This window comes from Dromaius novaehollandiae, chromosome 2 (genome assembly GCF_036370855.1).
Source record: "Dromaius novaehollandiae isolate bDroNov1 chromosome 2, bDroNov1.hap1, whole genome shotgun sequence".
In the NCBI taxonomy this organism is placed as follows: domain Eukaryota; kingdom Metazoa; phylum Chordata; class Aves; order Casuariiformes; family Dromaiidae; genus Dromaius; species Dromaius novaehollandiae.
The window spans coordinates 96,785,384-96,806,358 of NC_088099.1; the positions used below are offsets into that span (position 1 = coordinate 96,785,384).

General features: G+C 35.8%; 1 protein-coding gene across 6 annotated transcripts in view; it reads right to left on the reverse strand.

Moving 5' to 3' along the window:
• The window catches only part of CDKAL1 (CDK5 regulatory subunit associated protein 1 like 1), a 450,247-nt gene that overhangs the window by 254,489 nt on the left and 174,783 nt on the right, over positions 1–20,975 (reverse strand). For all 6 annotated transcript variants that reach the window (XM_064506972.1, XM_026112679.2, XM_064506971.1 and 3 more), the window contains one exon: positions 9,833–9,936. In XM_064506972.1, the coding sequence (XP_064363042.1) occupies positions 9,833–9,936 (104 nt within the window). The remainder of the gene's footprint in view (positions 1–9,832; positions 9,937–20,975) is intronic.

Genomic DNA, 20,975 nt, shown 5'->3' on the forward strand with positions numbered 1-20,975 from the left:
CAGATATACTGCAAGTGCAATACAAAGTGATCAGTCTTTGACAACATACCCTGACAGCATCAAATTTATTCTGCATATGCAAATCAACTCTACAGCATGAGCAGTAAGTTTGAGGCTTTTTGAAATATCTTCTGTATATATGTACTGCAAATACACCAAAAATCTAGGACAACCTGGGCAGAAATAAGACAGTTCTAGCTAACAGGCTTGCAGTACAAACTCTTTATTGTAGAGGTACTTAATTTCCCCTTGGAAAGTGGTTCATAAACAATTGCGTAAAAAGATGACAGAAACAAAAAGCCATACAAGTATATGCCAACATTTTCATCAACTTGCTGTGGTAGAAAATAAAGAACTAGCAGATAGCTTGGAAAACGTATTTTACATAGTGCTAATAAAAGTAAGATGACTTTACATACCATGTGATCAAAAATGAAAAAGAAAACAAGAATCAGTTTTTATATATAATTCAAAATCAAAAAGAGCAAAGTTTTCCTCTAGTTCAGGTTGTTGCAGATATAAATTAATATAGCTTCAAATCTTCCATTGCTGCAGTAACAGCAAGCACTATATCTCCAACAAAAGTCACATTATTGACAAACTACTGAGAATAGTTTTAAAGGGAATGTATTTATGTCAGTACTTTTACCATCACTTTCAGATCAGCTTTCCCCAGGAAAAGTAAAACTATGATCAGCCAGGAGCTAAACAAACATTCAGTGCTTTTAGTGCATTTTTCCTTGTATGACATGTGCCCGTTAAGCAGCACATGCACTGCCACATCACCAAAGCTTGCACATCTGCAGGGCAACACGTAACGAATGAGGTAACGGGAAGCCTCTGCTGACAGCTCAAAGAACTGTTTGGCCAGAGGACTGCTGGTCCCTCACAAGCAGTAAATTTCATGATACATTGATTGAGAGATTAAAAACTTTTGTACAAAATTTGAACTCCTGTCTCTCAGCTCTGTGATTCAACTGTTTGCCCAGTTGGACTGTAAAGCATACTACTCAACAGGCACCCGCAACCTGGAGAACACTCTTGTTGACACAACCAAGAGACAGAAAACTGCAGGAATAAAGAGGGTTGCAGTTATTTCATAAGAGTGCCTGACACACTGTTCAAGATTTATGTTTCATAAACCCTAACCTATAATTCCCTATATCTGTATCATCAAAAACGACTTTGTGAAAACAAAAAAAGAATATGTTTTTTTTCCTTTAGCTTAGTATTTCATTCCTCTATTTTAGGCATCCCTCTATTTTTAGCATATCATCATTAAGAAATGTAAGTCAAGAAACGTGGCATACAGAAAGACCCAAGTTTTCTACAGCCAGGTTTTAAAGCTACCAAACACAACCCCATTTTACTCCCAACATTAGATGACCCTTTTGATTGCATAGTGCATGAGCTGATTTGGAATCTGAAAAGCTAAATCCAGTCCAAAAAAAAGTGATGCATTACAACATCTACCTGTGATTTAGATCAAAGCCAGCTCACTGGCTCACTGGCCATTTTAGAGTGTGACTTCAAGTCTAACTGCAAAACACCAAGCAAAAACATGTGGAGAATGAATTTTTGAAGTAATGAATTTTTTTATGCAACTGCTGTTCAATAAAATAAAGAAACAGCATAAAACCCCCTAAATATGTTTGAACATTAATCAAAATGAAATTAATAGAGGAAATTATTTCTTCACTAATGCTAAGTGCAGGAATACATCTAAGTGGAAATCTGGTCATTGTATAGCAAACAATTGTAAATATACTGCTGTGTTTCAGGACTAATAGGCAAATATGAAAGAGAAACTTTTTTAAATGTTCAAGTGAAAAGTGTTACTGTGAAATATGCCTGAAATAAGAGGAAACTCACTGCTTTAATACAGTTTTTGAGAAACTACAGAGGGGATGGAAGGAGAGGAGCAAGCTTCCGTCAGACCAGAAGCAGCACCTCAGCTCAATTATCCACTGGACTAAGTATGATTTTCTGTCTTGAACCAAACTTACCTAAAAACTGCTATTACTATGCAGCAAGATGAACGTTCTCACACATGTCAAATGCACTGGCACAGAATTCTGCTCACCTATCCTAATGCATAAGTTTGTAATGCAGCAAGTTAAACGGGCTACATACCAATATCCTAATGTAACAACCGTTGCGTTTTTAAAGTAAATTTAAAAACAAAAAAATGTACTCAAAGGGATCTTTTTCACAACAAGACACATTGAAGAAGACAAAAACTAGTGTAAAACACTTAGGAAACTTGACTGTATGAAAGAAACACATACTGAAAACAAGATAGGGACTTTTTCCCCCCTCATTCAGTAGAAAAGCTCACTAAACTTCTAACCTTGTTATTCGAACGAAGCTTGAAAATAACTGCAGAATTTTAATATGCTACTGAAAAGACATTTTTATTCATTGAAATATCTCTTTGCTATAGGATGGTGATTATGTGTATTCAACTTTGTTACAGAGTAATTTTTCAGCATTTCATTCACCTGAAGTCATTGCTCCTAATCACTACTGAAGAAATGTAAATATATCTTTTTCTTTCAGGTTCATTAAAAAGCATTATACATATCCGTGACAAACTAATTCATTATGCTGCTCTATATAACTCCAAGAAATAACAAGCTGGTACCAAAATATTTATTTTGGCCCAAATATTCCGTGCATTAGCAAAGTCAGCAGGCAAGACTTAAACATTCATAAGACACAGAAGACAATACAGAAAGAAGTTTAATAAACTTAACAACAAAAAAAAAAAACCTAGCTCTTTAGCTATAGCCAAAAAGCACAAAAGAAGAAAAACAAGTTGTTTATCAAAGTGTCTCAGATACAGCAACTCAAGCTCACTGGAATGCAACTTCAAATTAGAGTTAAGTCAAATTAGACTTCAAGAACAGTATTAGAAGAAGGCCTACTCTGCCCAGGAGTCTGTAAAAAGGCTGACAGAAGTGAAGGTTTATCTCAGAAAAGACTGTCCCCATTCTCCTCCCTCCCCCCAAAATAAGCAAAGGATTGGGAGACACTATGCTGAACAGAAACAGACACTTTCCAAAACATTGCCTATCACCTTTGGGGAATGAAGGTTATTTCCGTATTGAAATCAGCAAACTTTCAAAAGGAAATAAAATTTAAAATTCAACAAAATTTCAAAATGGTGAAGTGTTTTACACAGAATGAAAATGAAATGTTTCAGCATCAACATTTTCTATACTAAACCATTCTGTTAAAGAAAAAAAACACACAAATGTTATGTTTCCAAGATGACCTGTATTTTGAAAGACAGTGGGTACTCTAAGAATGAAACAAAACATTCACTTCACGTTGATCTAAGTACTTAATCAAATCCAAAATGAAACATAACCTTTTATTCTGGGGGGAAAGCAAACACACATGCATATTTTGGTTCTATGCAAAGAAGATTTCCCAATCTTTCCAACTGACAAGTGAATTTCCAAAAAAAAAAAAAAAAAAAAAAAAAAAAAAAAACCTCTAAACGTCAAAACCAAACACCTAACTCATCTAACTGATTAATTGTCTGGCATTAATACAATATAGTTAACTATTCTATGTATATATCCGTATACATGTAAACAAGAGTTTATTTCTCCTTCCATTTTTCCCCCCACGTAAAACACACCTCAGTCTATCCAGACCGAAAGTCTTTGACTATGGTGTTTGAACTACACAGTCCAGGCTCAATTTCAGGGAATTTCTGAGCATTTTCAAGCATAATCTGATAAAAAGTAATGAACAGCCACAAAATCAACATTAAGTATCGGTTTGCACGTTGTAAAGATCTGAGTTGAATTGAACAACAGAAACTTGGTCTCTTGGACATCAATGTGCAACACCAGTGTGTTGTTTTGTATTGAATTTGCTATCCAACAAGTTTTCAGCAAAGTCTCTCCATCATATAGCTAGTATGGGAGAAGAATTAGCTTTCTTCTAGGAGTGTTGCAGAAATTGCTGAATAAAGTTTAGGACAAAGCAGCATAAGCACTAAGATAATGCAAGATAATGCTGTTAGGCCACAGAAGAAAACATACAGGTATGGGCAGAATGCATAGAAATACTTACCAGACAGAAAACTTGACATTAGAAGGCCAAGATATCTGTGAACAAGGAATTAAAACCAGTTCTTTTCAACAGCTTCCCTGGGGCATGCTCAGAATCATTAGCAGGGCCACGCTTAAACTGCTGAGACTGGCTGTTAGCCCCTGGATCTGAGTCCATGCTCCAGGCAAGCCTTGCCCGCGCACCAGGAGAGCCCAGTACATGCACCAGCTCCCCTCTTTGCAGCCCTGGCCACCCCCGGGAAGCCACTCCAGCACGTGAGCCCGCTCTTGGTCCCGCTGACTGGGCGTCTGGTCCCTCGGCGCATGTTAAAAGGCTGAATCTGCTGCTTCGAGGACATAGCCTGACCATCCTAATCTAGCACTGCTTCAGCCAATGAGTGGGAAACAGAACATAGCCAAGATTTAATATTTCCCCTTACATGAACGGAAGCTGCTCCAAAAATCATACGTGTAGAGAACTCTGTGCTAGTGGCACAGGAGATAAGCAGTTAGGAATTAATATAGGTGGTCTTGGCAACACCTCGTCAGAACTGCTACAGACAGACAGACTTAACCAGGCGCACAGCAATCTGAACAGCTTTGGAAACCAGTCACATTATATAAAATTAAACCTTATCATTATGCAGAAACATCTATTTAGAGTGATAATTGCAGAGAAAGAAATATTTAACATTAGTCTCCTTTAAACTCTCGACACTTCAAAATCTACAAGATACAGATAATTGCTAAAGACTACTCATGAAAGAAAGTTGAAACTCAGCACCTTCCTTTAGATAGCTCCTCTACTTTGTACTGCTGCATTTTTTCCTAAGATTTCATGAACAGAAGCATTATTCAGAATTCAACACCATGCATGCCAAGGAACCATCATGTAAATAATGGAACAAAAATAAATGATGTTTTACCACTGCAATTATTCATCCGAAAGCAATGCTCCACATAGCTTAAGGATATGAATATGATGTTTCACAACAGGACCTGACTTTCATTTGAGCTCCCTGATTGCTACCATAAAACAAGCTAATACTGTGGTAATTACACGACATATATTTTAATAGCAGTATATTCTCTGCCATTTGTGACAGGAAGGCAAGGCTAAAGAAGTATAATTTTGTATTGATACAAGCAGGAGACTTTCATTCTAAGCTACGATCAAAAGACAGCTAATTCCATAAAACTATTTCTATTTTTAAGTTCGTTTGCTGAACCAGCAAAAAATGTTGACAATATAAAGTACTATCTTTGCCCAGAAAGTCTCTCACAAAAGGTCAGGTTTACAAACCACCAGGTAGCAGTATCAGCTATACATCTTTTCACGGTTAATAAAACTCCATTAAAAAAAAATCCAAGAAATCAATTTAAAGTCTTGCAATTTAGCCAAAGCTATCCCAGGACACCACTCAGCACAGCATTTAAAGCACAAGCTTCGTTTAACTTGTCTCTCTCCTTGGAGCTGCGTTCACCAGTGGCAGCCGCTCCAGCCTGCCACTTCACATACTAAGTAGAAACACATTGTCAGACACAACGTATGTCCACAGATTTTGGAAGGAAAGAAGGTGTGCTCTTATAACTGCAAGTGTGATTTCCTAAAATACAGCACTGAACACAATGTAGCAAATTTTGAAAAAATACAGCACTAAATTGATGACACAAAGAAAGTGTTGTACTATCAACTGTAGCAAACCTCTTTGCATAAACACTCTCACAAAAGACATTTGTTCTTTACTTAAAGATCACTTTACTCTTTTTAGGAATACTTTCTCTTTTACTATCTGTCTTACAGAAATCTGCTTACAGAAATCACAGTTTGATTTGACAAGGCTGCCCACACAAAAAATGAAATAACTATTAAGAGTTGAAATTGACACAAAAACTAACATTAAAGTTAAAAAGCTTAAAAATTCTATATGATACTTTCCACTTCAGATAGATTATTTTGTGAAATTTTCTGAATCATTAAAGTTGCGGTCAATTAACCTCAAAATGATTACAGTAGTCGAGAGAAACCCATTCAAAGCACGCACACAAACTCAATTTCAGTAAACCTTAACATATATAAAATAATTGATAGAAACTTAGTTGAAAGCATTATGAAAGTATGTAGCACATACTAGAAACCTGTAACACACATTTCTTGTGTGCATTTAATGATTATACTGAATTTAATATACAGGAGTAAAATACAGAAATTAACCTTATTTCAAAGGTTGAAAAAGTACAAGATATAGGCTGATATGCTTTCAGTCATGATGATTTCAACTCTTTTTAATCAATTGATTTAAATCAAGTTTAGACTTGTAAAAATAATTTGGGCATGCATGTAAATTGCAACAGCTTTGGTTTTCTTAACAGCTTTCTCATTTCTTGTCATCTAGTTATCACTCTCAGCAGAGTATTAAATTTTTTTTATTTTATTTTATTTATTTATTAAACAAAACTGCAACGTAGACCCAAAAAATAAAGGTATGGACCCTAAAATACATTCTAACAAATACAGGCTTATCTATGCAAACTATATAAAACTTTCGAAGACAAGCATCTAAACAAAGCCACAGAACTAAATTTTGACCAAAAAAAGCTCTCAAGTTTCACAAATCTTCAGAAGTGATCTTGGAGTCCAGCATCAACAAGAATGATGACTGCAAGGTACCACCATTAGCAGCTTCTGTCATACACGTATCATTATTAGCATTAATATGCTGCTAATATATTATTAGCTGGCCTAGGCTGGACCACTGGCCACTTGAAATGGCTTGTAGACAAGTAATGCTACATGTTCAAAAGCTTGGAAAGCTCTGCTATGTAGAGGCAGCCCACCTAGATGCAGCAGTACAGAAATGACCGAAGAAAAATTGGAGTATTTGAACATACTGAAGCCTGTACTGCCAAGATACTGTTAGAAGTATTGTTTTCAGAAGCCAATTGCAATCCTGCCAAAGTAGGATCACTTGCATAAAGCATTTTAGAGGGTTTCTTTTTTTGTGTTGAGACACAAAAAGGACCTTTAACAAAACATCCTTACATACAGCTCTTCTAATCATTTTCAGTGCATTCTGTAATTGAAACATCCCACCTTTGGTGCCTATCAAGTTGTGTACTGTAAGGCTACACATGCACAAAGTACTGCAAATGACACTGATTTCTCTTTTCTTACGTGGCTTGATCATGTAGTTATGCAAAATCATCATAGACTATTTAGCTGCTGTTCTTCTAAAGACACTAGTTCTCCCATGAATAATTCCAAAGTGGAAACACTTTTCATCACACATCTGCACCTCTATTTTTTACTAGAGCTTCAGCAACACATCTTTTGAGAAAACAGAAGCGATTCTTGAAGAGATTGTTGTTCAGAAACTGAGCAACAACTTTAATAATGAATTTGAATTGCTTAGTCTTTCACTGGATTCATGAAGACTTTCTGAAGCCCAGCTGCAACAAGCTGACAGTAATAAATTCTCTATACACTGCAAAATCAGTATCTGACTATTTCATGACTGTTACTAAATATGTGAAAGCTGGAGGCAAAGCCTGTAATTTTACAGCTCAATACTTGCTTCTTTCCTTATTTCCTCTAACAAAGGTACTAGTGTAAGGCCAAACAAGAATAGAACTCCCTGGAGATGCCTGCTGAGAGACGCGTCACAGTATTTCTTGAAAAAAATTTAAAAACAATAGCTTCAGGGCAAGTTTTTCCATTAGAAATCAAGTTATTTTAAGAGAGTCAATATTTATAATATGCGCCACGGTACAACAGATGAATTGAATTATTGAATTTTCAAACAAAAAGTACAATACTTGAAGTTCAAAATGCCTACCAAAATTTCACATTTATTGTCTGCAAAAACAAAGGCAACTCAGAATTTTCTTTCTTGCTGTACCATGCAAATATATCTTTATGTTAATTTAATGTAGACTTCATGGCACGGAAATGCAATTGTAACAGGTTATACAAGTCTGATTTTTTTTTCATTCCAGACAATAAATTCAAATAAAATTTAAATAGTTAACCTCTGTAAGCCAACGATCTTGACTGTATTAGCCATATTTTCTCTTTCCTTTCTCTGTCATATTCCTTTGCTGAATTGTTCTAAGTATGTTTGTAACGTTTCTACAGGTATATATCAATACAATCAGAACAATACCATCTTTTGCTACTAATAATACAAAAGTACTTTAGAGTTTTAACTGGATGAAAGGACAACAATATAGCATTCCTCTTTTACCTATGTATCTCCGTATCATCAGGGATGATTGCTGCCTGATAATCATAATGGCAGCTTTTCTTCTGCACATTGATTATTTATCGATTTCAAAATCAACTATCTTATACTATTGAAAACTTGTAACATTCAAAAAGATGTTTTCTCCAACTGTTTTCCCCACCAAAGTAGTAAGTGTATTTATACATCTTGTATTTCAGTTACTGATCATTGTAGACATGCAGGTGTTAGAAGCCTGTCCTATTTAAAAAAATAAAAATAAATAAATAAAGGAATTCTGAGACATGACAGGATTTCTGCCTATCAAAACAGATGATCTAATTCACAGGAACAACTGTGTTAAATCTACAAATCTAAGCAGTAGGAGAAAATGTGTGTTGATTATTGATAAGTTTCACAGAAGGAAGAGAGGTGTGGCTTACAAGACAAGGTTCTAACAAATATGAAAGAAAAAGGTATTTACGATCTTAAGTGAGAAGTTTGTGTGGATAATGTAGAACAGAATTTGTGAATGTGGGCTTTGATTTGGAAAAGAATTCTTTTTTGCATACTACTGAAAGGAACAGCTTGAAGTTCATCATGGGCTTGAATAGGGTTCGTCTTGGGTCTCTAAATAGGGATTTTAAAACACACTGAAGTGCTGGAGACCTACCTTTTCCTAGAAGAGTTGCAACATTCTCAGATCCATAATTGAGACGATGCACGCGCTGTCTGTACATGCCACAGAGGGTGTGACATCACATATGGTATTTATTGTTAGAATATTAATTCAAAGTATTTGGTTCAAAGATGGAAGGAGATGCTATACCTGTATTACCTCTTTTTTTTTCTTTTTAATATATGTATAATCTTTCAACATGGTAGACAAATACATGAATCTATGCCTGTTCCTTTATGGAAACTGCATCAGAAATGAATACAGGTAATATCTGAAAATTGTATCTTTCAAAGAAAGGCAAAATTTAGATGCAAGGAACAAATATTAAGATTAAATAAAGTTGTCCTAACTCCCACACACGCACAGGAGATTTAGGCAGATACAATCAGAGAGTACTGTAGTGCATGAAAAGCTTTTGATGTTTGTTTGGATCCATGCAACACCATTACAAATATTCTATTGAAGTTAAAGCAGATAAGCTACATTCTACCTGTTAAAAAGGAAACTGTGAATCTCATTTGAGTGAGAAAAGTTACTGCTTTCCTTTTTTAAGAAAGCAGGGATAGAGGAAAATGACCACATATTACACTATTCCCATCATTATGACAAACCTTTCCATGGAACTTCATTTGAGCAAGATTAAAATCAAAATGAAATACTGCTTGTGGATTACCTTTTGTAAATACTGGCATATGACCTAATCAAAGCATGGTTTTCTACTGTGGAGGCAAAACCAGACACAGTCATGACATGTCAAGAACACCAATACTGTAATAGAGCCATAGTGCATCAAGATGATGACACGTGAAAACAAGACATGGTACACTTCAGAGGCTGTTTTTTATTGTAGTGATAAAAACACTCACCTTGAAAAGACTGTTTGGCTCTATCCACTAGTTCTTCAATGGGATAACTTGCTAGATCTCCTCTGGCATGCTTGGTTTTGCAGTAGGTACATGCATTGAGACACCTGTTTAGAAAATGAAAATATTTCAGTTTCTAGCCAAGAAAACCTTTACATGCATAGCTGTATTCATTGAATACATCTGGAAAAAACAAGCTTTTATATTTATGACAGAAACAAAGAACTATTCCATTTTAAAATCAATAAACTAACTAAAACTGCTCTGAAGTGCATTTTACCCTCCTACTTTCTTAAAGTATCCTTCACATCTATACAGATGTTGAAAAACAATGAGTGAAAACTGTGTTCAAACCCCACAAGTGGGAATTTACATCTTTTCAGAAAGCTATTATAGAGTTAATTATTATAGTGTTAACCATTAATAAAATAGGGTTCACTATTAAGGACAAATCTCTAAACTTCTAAACCCTCTATTACTGAAAAATTCCAACTAACATTTTTTTTTAAAATCTAACCAACCTGAAAAAAAAAAAAAACCACATGAAAGACCACTATAGACTTTTAAAAAATTTGGTATTCTCAAAAACACATTTGAGTTAATTTTTCCTTCCCTCATTTGGCTTGTATAAAAAAAATATACAAATAACATAATGAAGACAGAACTACCAACTGGAAAGAGCTTAGCCCAAGAGACTGGGGAGCTTATGAAAAATTCCCACGAAAAAACAGAGCAATGTGAACTCTTTTAATTTACCTGACAGTGTAGTAAAGACAGATTAGTTCAATGTAAGAGGATGGAAGAATTAAAAAAAAGAAGAAAGAAGGAAGAAAAAACCCACACACCACTCATGGCAAGTTTTTCTTGGAGTAGTCTTTGGATCATGGCAGTGCCATGAATGCAATAAGCAGAATTTTAAAGGGTTCTTTATACCATTTCCCCCCTCCCCCTTTTCAAAGCTGATACTGCCCTATGATCTTTTTAGTATTAACACACTTAAACCTTTTTTAAAAAAAGCAATCACAGCTTCTTCATGCTTGTTAGAAGACCTTAAATTATGTTCATTTTCACAATCAGAAAGGCCCAGCTTCAATATAATAAAGCAGCTGGGTGCCAGAAAAGGCCAAAGCTCAAGCTACAGGAGTATTATTATAGAACTTCTAAACCAACAATGAAAAGGTATAATGCCCTACGCTTTCTGAAGAAGTCACCAGCTACAAGACTGTCTTTGTCAGTTGAATATACTGTCTTGTCTGGCACCATGTCTGGCAGCTCCATGACAATGTAATTACTGTTTTGAAACTCAAAAGGTTTTCCTTCACAAAGATTCCCCTCACACATTACTTTTATGTTCTTTGCACAACTAGTAGCTCAAGAAGGGCAGAACATTGGGCAGGTCTCTGGTTTGCCCTCCTGCATCATCCTACATTGACTTTCCCCTGACACCCTCCCCCAACTAGATCTTACTTTCTGTCAGAGGACATTGAGAAAGTTCCTGATTCTCCCTGCTAGACTGGATGTCACAAGTTATGTATTGTCTTATTTAAGTAAAATACTTTTCTTGCTTGTCAGAAGAACCTTCTCCTGCACCAAAAGAACCTGTTTTAGATCAGAAAACTGAAAAGATACTGCTTGACAGTAGCAATGAGATTATTCGGAATTAAAAATGGCTTTAAAAAAAGGTTAAAAAAACACCCCACACCAAATCTGAACCTTCATAACCTGCTTCAAGAATTTATTCATCACTTGTCAAATCATTTTACATATATTATTATTCTTTTATAAACCAAAAACCTTTCATTAAGCAACATTTAAAGCACATTCAATAGAGTAGGATTTGAATAAAGAGATCATAAGCACATAACTGGTTTGTATTTGATCTGCGTAACCTACTTAACAAACTGCTAAAATGTTCTCTGCTGTGCTCCTGGCCAGCTGAAGCATGCCACAAAGGGCTTTCCCTCTCAGCCCCACAAGGCACTCATTTCTCCCTCTTACTCTCATCCGTGATTCTTTTTCACACTCCTTCGATTCTTCTGGGCTTCCAAAGCATGTCTTTTTATTTTATTTATTTAAGGACAACTCTCCACCCAACTCAACACTCCATTTCTAAAAAGGCTCCCATGTAAACACCTTACTGTCACACTCCTTCCCTCCACATCATTCAGTAAGTCAAGCCAGCTGGCTTCCACACAGCTACTCAAGAGAAGCACTAGGGATTGGTGATGCACACTGTCACATCCTAAAGGGCAATACTGAACTTACCGTACATAGCCCGGTTCCCAAAGTGCTAAAAGAAAATGCTGGTATGGCAAAACATCATAGGCAAACTCCTACATCTTCACAAGGGCACTTTATAAGCAATCCCATTAAAGCCCGTGTTATATTTATATGTCATCCTGTAAAATTGCTAAAGCAAGAGGTTTGTTGCTGCATTGCAGCAGCTGAAGCAAGCAGCAGAAGCAAATGTTAAAGTTCTGCATTCACTATAATAATTTTGGTGGCACAGTCAGAAATCCTCTAGCATTTAGATACCCACATTCATTAAAAAGTAAAAAGTAAAAAAAAAAAAAAAAAAAAAAAAAAAAAAAAAAGTAGCTGTCTCATATAGGCTCACCCAAAGTTAGCTTTTTCTAGTTCTCTAGTTGTTTTCTCAGTTCTGCTTTCATTTAAAGAGAATATAACATCAAATGTATGGTGCAGGTGTCTGCTCTTTTACAACCAACATTCAGAAGTTTGGTGTACAGTAGCGATATTTGTACTAATCTTTGTTTTACTCAAAGAAAATGACTTTACGACTTATCCCCTCATTTCTAAAAGGTCTTCAAGAACAGATTTAACTTGAAACAATTCTGTCCCATGACCCCAACAGTGTCTTCTGCTTTTGATTTTTAATCATGGTCCTAAGAATGCCTGAAAAGTCCCATTTGACATTCTGCCTCAGGTATCACAAAGATGACTGGTGCACTAACCAGACTTTGCTTCCCCTTTTGCTGAAGCTTAAAAGAAATTTCATATTCCCCATAACTCACCATTTTTCCCCCACTACCATAATAAAAAGGTTATATTAACACAAGCCCTTTTATCCATGAAGTACAATTTTTTCAGCCAGCAGTAATGAAGGAATATACTAAGATTTTACTTATTCCTTGGGATGAAGTAAGTTTTTTAAATATAAATTTTAATTTTAAAATTCTTCATTTTTAAGCTAAGGATTTGGGAAGAAAAAATAGTAACACCAACTTTTGTTATTTACCATGATTTGAAAAGTCTGACTAATTATAAATTTGGAGGAAATCTTTCTATTTTTCAACAGAAAGTTTATTAGCAATTTTTTGTCATCTTGAACTGTAAACCCATATGAAAATGATACTTTTTTTAAACCTTCTTAAACAAAAACTAGAACTTGAGCAATTCTATTTTAAAATTAACTTCTAATTTTATTCCTGTGTAACAGACCTAAATGGCCCAGGAAATGGAATCTAAATGCTCTCCCAAAATATACTCAAGTCTACGTAAAAACATCTGACCCACAGCCTGATATCAGAAAGTACAAATCACATACCAGACATAAGGACATCGAGTTAATGTTCACCTCATCAGAAACCATGCTGTGGCATGATTTAGTGACTGGTTATTTTAGCATCCCATAAAATATAAGAAGTCTCACTGAATATTTAGATGAAGAACTGAATCATTTTAAAATAAGATTAAAAGAAGTATCTTTGCTAATTTCACCATCATATTTAGAAAGAAAATCAGCTCTTTACAGTTGAACCTTTGAAGCCTAAACCTAAAAAAGTGAGAAAAATAGAAAAAATATGTCAACTTTATTGTACATGTAACATTGTCTGTGGTATTTCTGTAGGCTGTCAACATGGCCCTTGCCAAACTGCCCCAACTATGCTAATAAAAGGTTAAATCTCTCTGCTTAACAGCATTTTGGGTGTTTTGTTTTTAAACTTCTTTACAAAGTGTGTTTGCGCATACATGCATGTGAATGCGTTAACATGTATTTTTGCTCTGAATATTGTATTAAGAAAATACGATTATCTTTATCCCTTAAGAAAGCAAACAATGCAACAGCCACAAAAAATAAAAAGATTCATCTGGGTTGAATGATATCTGTTAATTATATTTTCATGGTATATCATTATGATATTATGATAATATATATCATAGGATATAATATAGCACATATATTAAATATCTCTCAGGGTATGTATTTTGCTCTTAATTTAGGTACTAAGAAACTTTACAGCAGGAGGAATACTAGAGTACTGAACTTATTAATCTCTGAAAACTGAAGATCACTTTGATGTCTTCAAATAATGTTCTTCTCTACAAGACCTACCAGCTTCTGATTCATTTCTCACTGCCTCTCCTCTCTACAGCCTGGTATCTAGAAGCAGAAGAAAAAAACCTAGTATCTAGCCATACTTATAGGAAATAATATAAAATTAGCCTCCCCTGTATCTTCAGAATTGCTTCCTGGGCAATTACTTAGAAAGAGCCTATCCAAAATCCTATTTGTAGCATATCTGTTAATTCTAACCTGCAAAAAAAAAAAAAAAAAAAAAGAAAAAAAAAAAGAAAAGAAAAAGAAAAGAAATCTTTCAGGCTACAGCCAACTAACAAAGATGCAGATTTTAAATATTTGTTGTAAAAATGCTGAACTAACCACTTTTCACAGATTCAGGAACTATCTATCCTTGAAAACATACATTTAAACCAAACCACAAGTATAATAAAGTATCAGTAGTTTTCTTTTCCCCTTAGAAAGCCAACCTCAATTCCACTTTTCTAGCATAAATTACGCATGCCCATGCTGCTGCACACTCAGACCACAGTCCATCAAGTGGAAAACAGTTGTTGGAAATTTGGGGAAAATGAGCATTCGCTCTGACAAAGGGGATTTCACCAGCAAGTGGATCTTCTAAAGTCAGCCCAGTGCATGAATCTCTCCTTAAGAGTCAGCCTTCATCACATCTAAAGATCAAACATATATGGAACCAAAAAGCCAGGACGGCAATACCTGCAAAACGGTATTTCACTTTGTGTTAAACTGTAGGCCTGCACATATTTAAAGCTAGTTTGTAAATGCTGATTTGTCTTAATACAGGTCAGAGTGTTAATGCACAAAGACAGTATAGGCATTAATGGAAACATAGTCATTATCGTTGTAACCACCATGTTTTGGATAATTTTTTAGTGATTCGAAAACACAAAACAGTAAATCCTGGTTTTCTGACATACTAAATTTATTAAGGCGGTCTGAATTATTAAACTTTTACTTTAAATTATTAACCTCTAATCAGCTATGTGCCCAATACCCCAGAACTATTTCACAGCAAGATAAAATATTATCCATAGATAAGATACTACTAAGTGGATCATTAAAATATTTTTCAACATGTTACCAAATTGAACACCATCAATATTTTGGTCAAGTGCCTGAAATTTTGTTGTAGAGACAGAAAACAGCAGTCTTCACACTGATTAATGAGTATTGCCTCAAGCAGTGCATTAGATAAAGGAGACTCTTCATTTTCAAAACAGTAATATTCCTCATAAAACACACACTTAACATGAAAGGCCAACCCTTACAGATGCATCTAATTATGAATAGGAATACTTATGGCACAGCAGACAAATAAATACTTTCCTTCAGTGGGACTAATCAGTGGATTTCAGCAGCAGATGAGAATGAGAGTACAGACATTATGAGCAAAATCCTGGTTCCTCTTAAATTAATGAGAGTTGTGCCTCTAACTTCAGCAAAGACAGGATTTTATCCTCAGATATTAAAAGTATAATACATCTTTCTTTCAAGGATCAGAAAATAGCTCAATTACAGACTGCGATGTGTAATTAGGGTGTTACTGACTCACATTTAATATGATTTAATGTGATCGACCAAGGTCAGACATCAGTGAGCAAGATCGGAGAGCTGCATAGCTACAACAGTGTCATCTGACAACATCCCCGCTGCTCCACGTGTGATTAATTTCGGGTCAGGGGAAGCAGGTATTGCCCCCTTCATTTCCTGAACGATCCAGTAAATTCTTTCTTGGTACCAACCTAACAAGCCAGGAAAAAGAAACCCAGATCTAAGACTTTTTTCCCCCCAAATTAGATACTGCAAGCATAAATTAAAACACCATTAATCACAATTTAGTCAAAACAGTTACTAATATCTGCCCTTAAGAGATCTACTGGTTATGTAATTCCAAGGTTTTATGAAGTTTGCCCTGTAAAAAAAATACTGCCAGTAGTGCAGTGCCACTAACATTACAGTGGGACATCACTTCGTCTAAAATACAGAAAGACTGAAGCCTCCCTGGCACCAGCTTTCTGCATCTACCCTAAGACCTCCTTAGAAGGCCTCATTAATTAACCATTTTTCATGCAGTGATTTTTCACCTTAGCATACACAGTTTTGCATTCATAACAATAACACAACTTTAACATTTTTATTATATTTATAGAGTTAAATATGATGAATATTACCTAGTATTTTACCTCCATAAATGCTATTTTGCATTTCCAGATCTTCTAATTCTTATCAAACTCAATGGCACTGGATGAGGGGAAAAGTTAGTAGTTTATGGAAGAAAAAACCATGCCTAATGTGTCTGCTTCTTTTCAGGAATCTCCTCTTATTCTTGAAGTTTGGTCATTTTACAACAAAGCTCTTCAATCCACTATGACACGGAAGATGTTTTCCCTCACAGATTTTGGGAGGATTTTTGTTTTCATGTTAAAAAGATTCCGGATTTAAAGGACTTTCAAAAGAGTGGCAAACTAATTCTCAGCAAGGCTAATTAGCCTAACCAGCAAACCACATTATTGCAGAAATGCTGTTTCTGGTACCCAGGCTTGTTCAGAGTGAGCTTGGACATTTCCAGTTGCTGTGCTACACAGATGCACTCAGTGTTACAACAATATTTTCTTACGAAGAAAAAGATACGTGATAAAAGCAGAGCTTCCCTCAAATTATCTTTGTAGTCAAATATTTTAGAAACCACTCTGAAATGGCAATACCACCTTAAAAAGAAAAAAAAACTTCTTAAAAGTTTTAGTAGAAAAAGGATGAATCTTCAAGACACGTTGTACAGTGTATAAGACTGCACACATTTTTCTCAAAATATGATGCAACTGTTGGATGCTATTTTTGAGTTCTGTAACCCTTTCTATGCCCAACAAAATGGGATCAAGGTGCATTACAACTTTATTCTTCCAAAGAATTTTGAAGTCAGTATCTTTATAATATCTCACCAGTTATTAATTGAATGGAGATACACAAGGCAGCTCAGTTACTTTGATATGTATGATTTAATTTTGCACTTCAAATATTTGCGTTTTGTGAAACTGAATTTCTATTACCAAGTACAGGTGATTCAGAGGTCACATCTACATAGCAATATCATACATTCAATTTGCTCATTTTAAGGCCAATGATTTAACATTAACAAAATTAAGCGCAATGTCATTTTTAAGGCTTATCTAAAGAACCTTCTTGGTTGTTTTGTTGACACATTGTGCAATTGCTTGAATTAAATCATGAGGCACTGTACACTGATATTAAAAGGTAAAACATTCCATTGCTAAGCTGTATACATCCCACCCCACAACAGTGCATTCATTGCTAGATGTTTACTGGAAACTGCAATGATTTTGTCCCTGCAATTCAAACTAAAGCTCTTCTTATGCTAGAAGCATTTCCAAATAGCTGCTGGGCTATGCAGACCACAACTTTGAGACAAACCATGACAGTCATTAATATCAAGAAAATGACTCAGCTGGAACAGCACAGGTGGATAAATTTGATTCTGTGGTTACAAAGAGCGGAAGATGCTATGGAATTATAAGTACTTTGTTATTTCCACAGTTAATACAGAGCACCAGTATTTAGAGTAGCATGACTCCTGGTCTCAGTCAAATAGCACTAATGAAGAAAAACCCTAAAGAGAAAGTATCTTTCCTTAGAAATCTGCTCACAGCCAATCCCAGATATGCAGTGGCAGAATACACTACGATCATTACTTCAGCATGCAGAGCAACTATCCATCTCAGTTCACTCATAACAACCAGCAGTAATTAGAAAATGACCTCTAAAGACAGGAGGCTTGCTTTAATTTGTAAAGTTTTAGAGAACCGTGATTTCAGAGTTGCCTTAGTATTTCTATCATCCAGCTGTATGATATTATTAAAGAAACAGACTCTACTGGGATCAGAGGACTTAGCATAACACCTACAGAATGTGCTGCAACACCTAGAGTGGCCTAATAGTGATGTTTCATATGCTTTAAAAATTCAACTTTCAAAGTTTACTTCATTTGTTTAATATTCTAAAAGAACAGTAAGCATCAAAAGAAATAAACTGTGATTTCTAAATGGGGTGGGGGAAACGAGTAGGTTTTAAGTTCTGCTTCAGAAACAGTCTCAGCTGATCTCCACAAATGGAAGGAGAATGGAAAGGAGAAGGGGCAGGGGGAGTCAAGGGGCTTTCTATAAGCAATCCAGTTCATTTGCCACGTATCTTCACCACATTAGCAGCTCCTGAATCACCCATACAGAAAACATGGTTGAAAAGTAGACCCCTGCCTGTGATAAGAGCTATTGTTTTTATTTCCTGAATGGCTTTCGGGACAGAACCTTTCAGAGTGGTAAAATCTCACAGGAAACATTAGCCTGCAGTTAATTCCGTAACATGCAGCAGGTACCACAAAGATTCTTGGGATAAAAGGTTTTGTTTTTGCATTGATCAAAACATCCTGTGGGGAAGAAAGTTATATTTCAGCAGTGCTGAAACTAGAAGGCTTAATTTAGAATTTATCTTTAATTGCCATCAGAGCAATTTCCAAAAAAGTATTTGTAAAATGTCTGTGGGAAAGTGGATCTGAATTGTCTGGGTAATATAATGGCAGAAATAAGTGTGTAATAAAAATAAACTCACCGTTTATAATCAAGAAAGAAGCCCTCCCAATGATTGTGTCTACAGAAAGCTTTTTGCCCAAAAAAGTCCTTCCAGCTGTGGCAAGAGCAGAAATGATAGAAGCTCCAGTGTGGACAAAAATCTAAGCAGTATTTACAGTTAACACTATGTTGTTACTCTTAACTGTCATGTCTGTATCTTGTGATAAACTGGTTCATCTTGACTGAGAAAAAAAAACAAAATGTGTTTGTGCAGCAGTAAAGACATAATCATAAAGTATGCACGCTTCATTATGTATCACTTTGTCAACTTAAAATGAAAGACGACCACACATCTCAACATAATTGCCCAATCTGAACTCAGCTCTCTGAGATTTTCCAAGCAGTTTAATGGTCTAATTTACATTGATATTCCTGCAAGAATCCAATGACTGACTTTTTTTTAAAAATAAAAATTTAAACCAAGGATCTTATGTCCGCATTTAAGAATCTGCAAATGGATTTTGAAAAGGAAACTAATCTCCTCTACAGAGTTATACGTCTAAACCAGTCTGATCATCTTCACGGACATATCCCGTCCAGTGCCCAACTACCCCTTACGGACAGGAAAATTCTAGTTAAGGTACTTACCTTTGAATGATTATGCAAACCATTGAAATATGCATGAAGTCTCAAACAACTATTTTTTTTCATTATTTTACAGTATTACTCTTTAAAGTCTACTTAAATGGGCTTACAGAAACTAAAGGCATAATGTAAATGCAGAAAATGAGGGAACAGTAGCCTTTAGTCACTAAATAACTAATGATCCTCAACTAATTCATCTGCTTTACTTCTCTTAAGGTCTCTTCTTCTAATGATTCCTCAGCTGTCTTTTCTTCTATATTACCCTTTTTTTTTTCCTTCCATCTTCCTCCTAACTTTTTCCTGTTGTCTTACATTTAGTCACCATTGTGCCTGTAACTCTTCTGTCCCAGTGACTGGAATGGTCTGACTTTATTCCAAGCTGGTTGGCTAACATTTGTATGCTTTGATTTCCTCTTTAACCACTCTAGTCTGTGGTGAGTCTGAAACTTTTCCAGTTCAACAGCTGCCAACTCTGACAGAAACCATAACTTGCTAGCTTTCTTCTCTTTTTAAACACAAACAGGGACATCTAGTTTTTTTTTAATCTGTTTAGACTTAAAGAAAACACTTTTGATTATTTATGTCACCTTCATTACAGCTCAGTGAGTTACATACGGTCAGCCATTTAAAAGAAATTCAGAAAGATCATGAATAAAGCACATAATGCACAAATCAGAGCACTAAAAACAGGCCAGAGGGGCCCTTGGGGATTCTGGATCTAAACAGCCTTCTAGACATTACAGTCTGGAAAATATAGAAGAGGCAGCTCTAGTCATCAAATGCAAAACCTAACAAAAAAAGAGCGGACAGACAATACACAAAGTAGCTCAGCAATTCAGTTGTTTACACGCCTTAGTCAACACTTAAATAAATGGAAGGTCTTTTTTTTTTTTCTGTTAAATATATCCATAGCTACATTTGGCTACAACAACATTATCTTTGCAGTGTCTGATATCAAAATGTTTTTCAGCTTTAACAGGCTTCTTAAAAAGGCCCAGCCTTTTGGACGATGGGAGCCCTGCACCGACAGCTTCAGAAACAGCAGCTCCTCAGCTGCTGAACAGCCTGCACAAGCCCCTGTAACAACGAACGTCACCGGTTTGTTTGGTAAGCGCGGCAGAACAGCTTCGCAGAGCTACAGGAACGCTTTCACCAATAAACAGGGTTATCACATTATGTTCGCATGTCAGATCTGGCAGAGCTTTGGGGCAGGATGGAGGCTGCAGCCACCTCCAGGTCAGCCACCATTGCCTCCTCGCCAGCTTGGTTTTAGGCAGGGAGGGAGCCAGCTACACAAAAAGGTTGGGGCACAGGAAGGCCTTATGAATCTACATTAATCTGGAACAGTTATTTTTACAGGTCCACAGCATGGAAGTGTTACTCTACATACACACCTTTATAACATTGAGAACATCATACTACAGGAGATTTGTTTGCCTTTATAAACATGACTCAAAATGAAATTTTCCCTGTGAGGCTGGATTGGCTGAAGCAACAGAGGCGATCTGGCCTTGCCTTCTACAGCGAGATGGCTGGCTCTGTGGATAACAGAAGGGCAGTAGATGTCATACACCTTGATTTT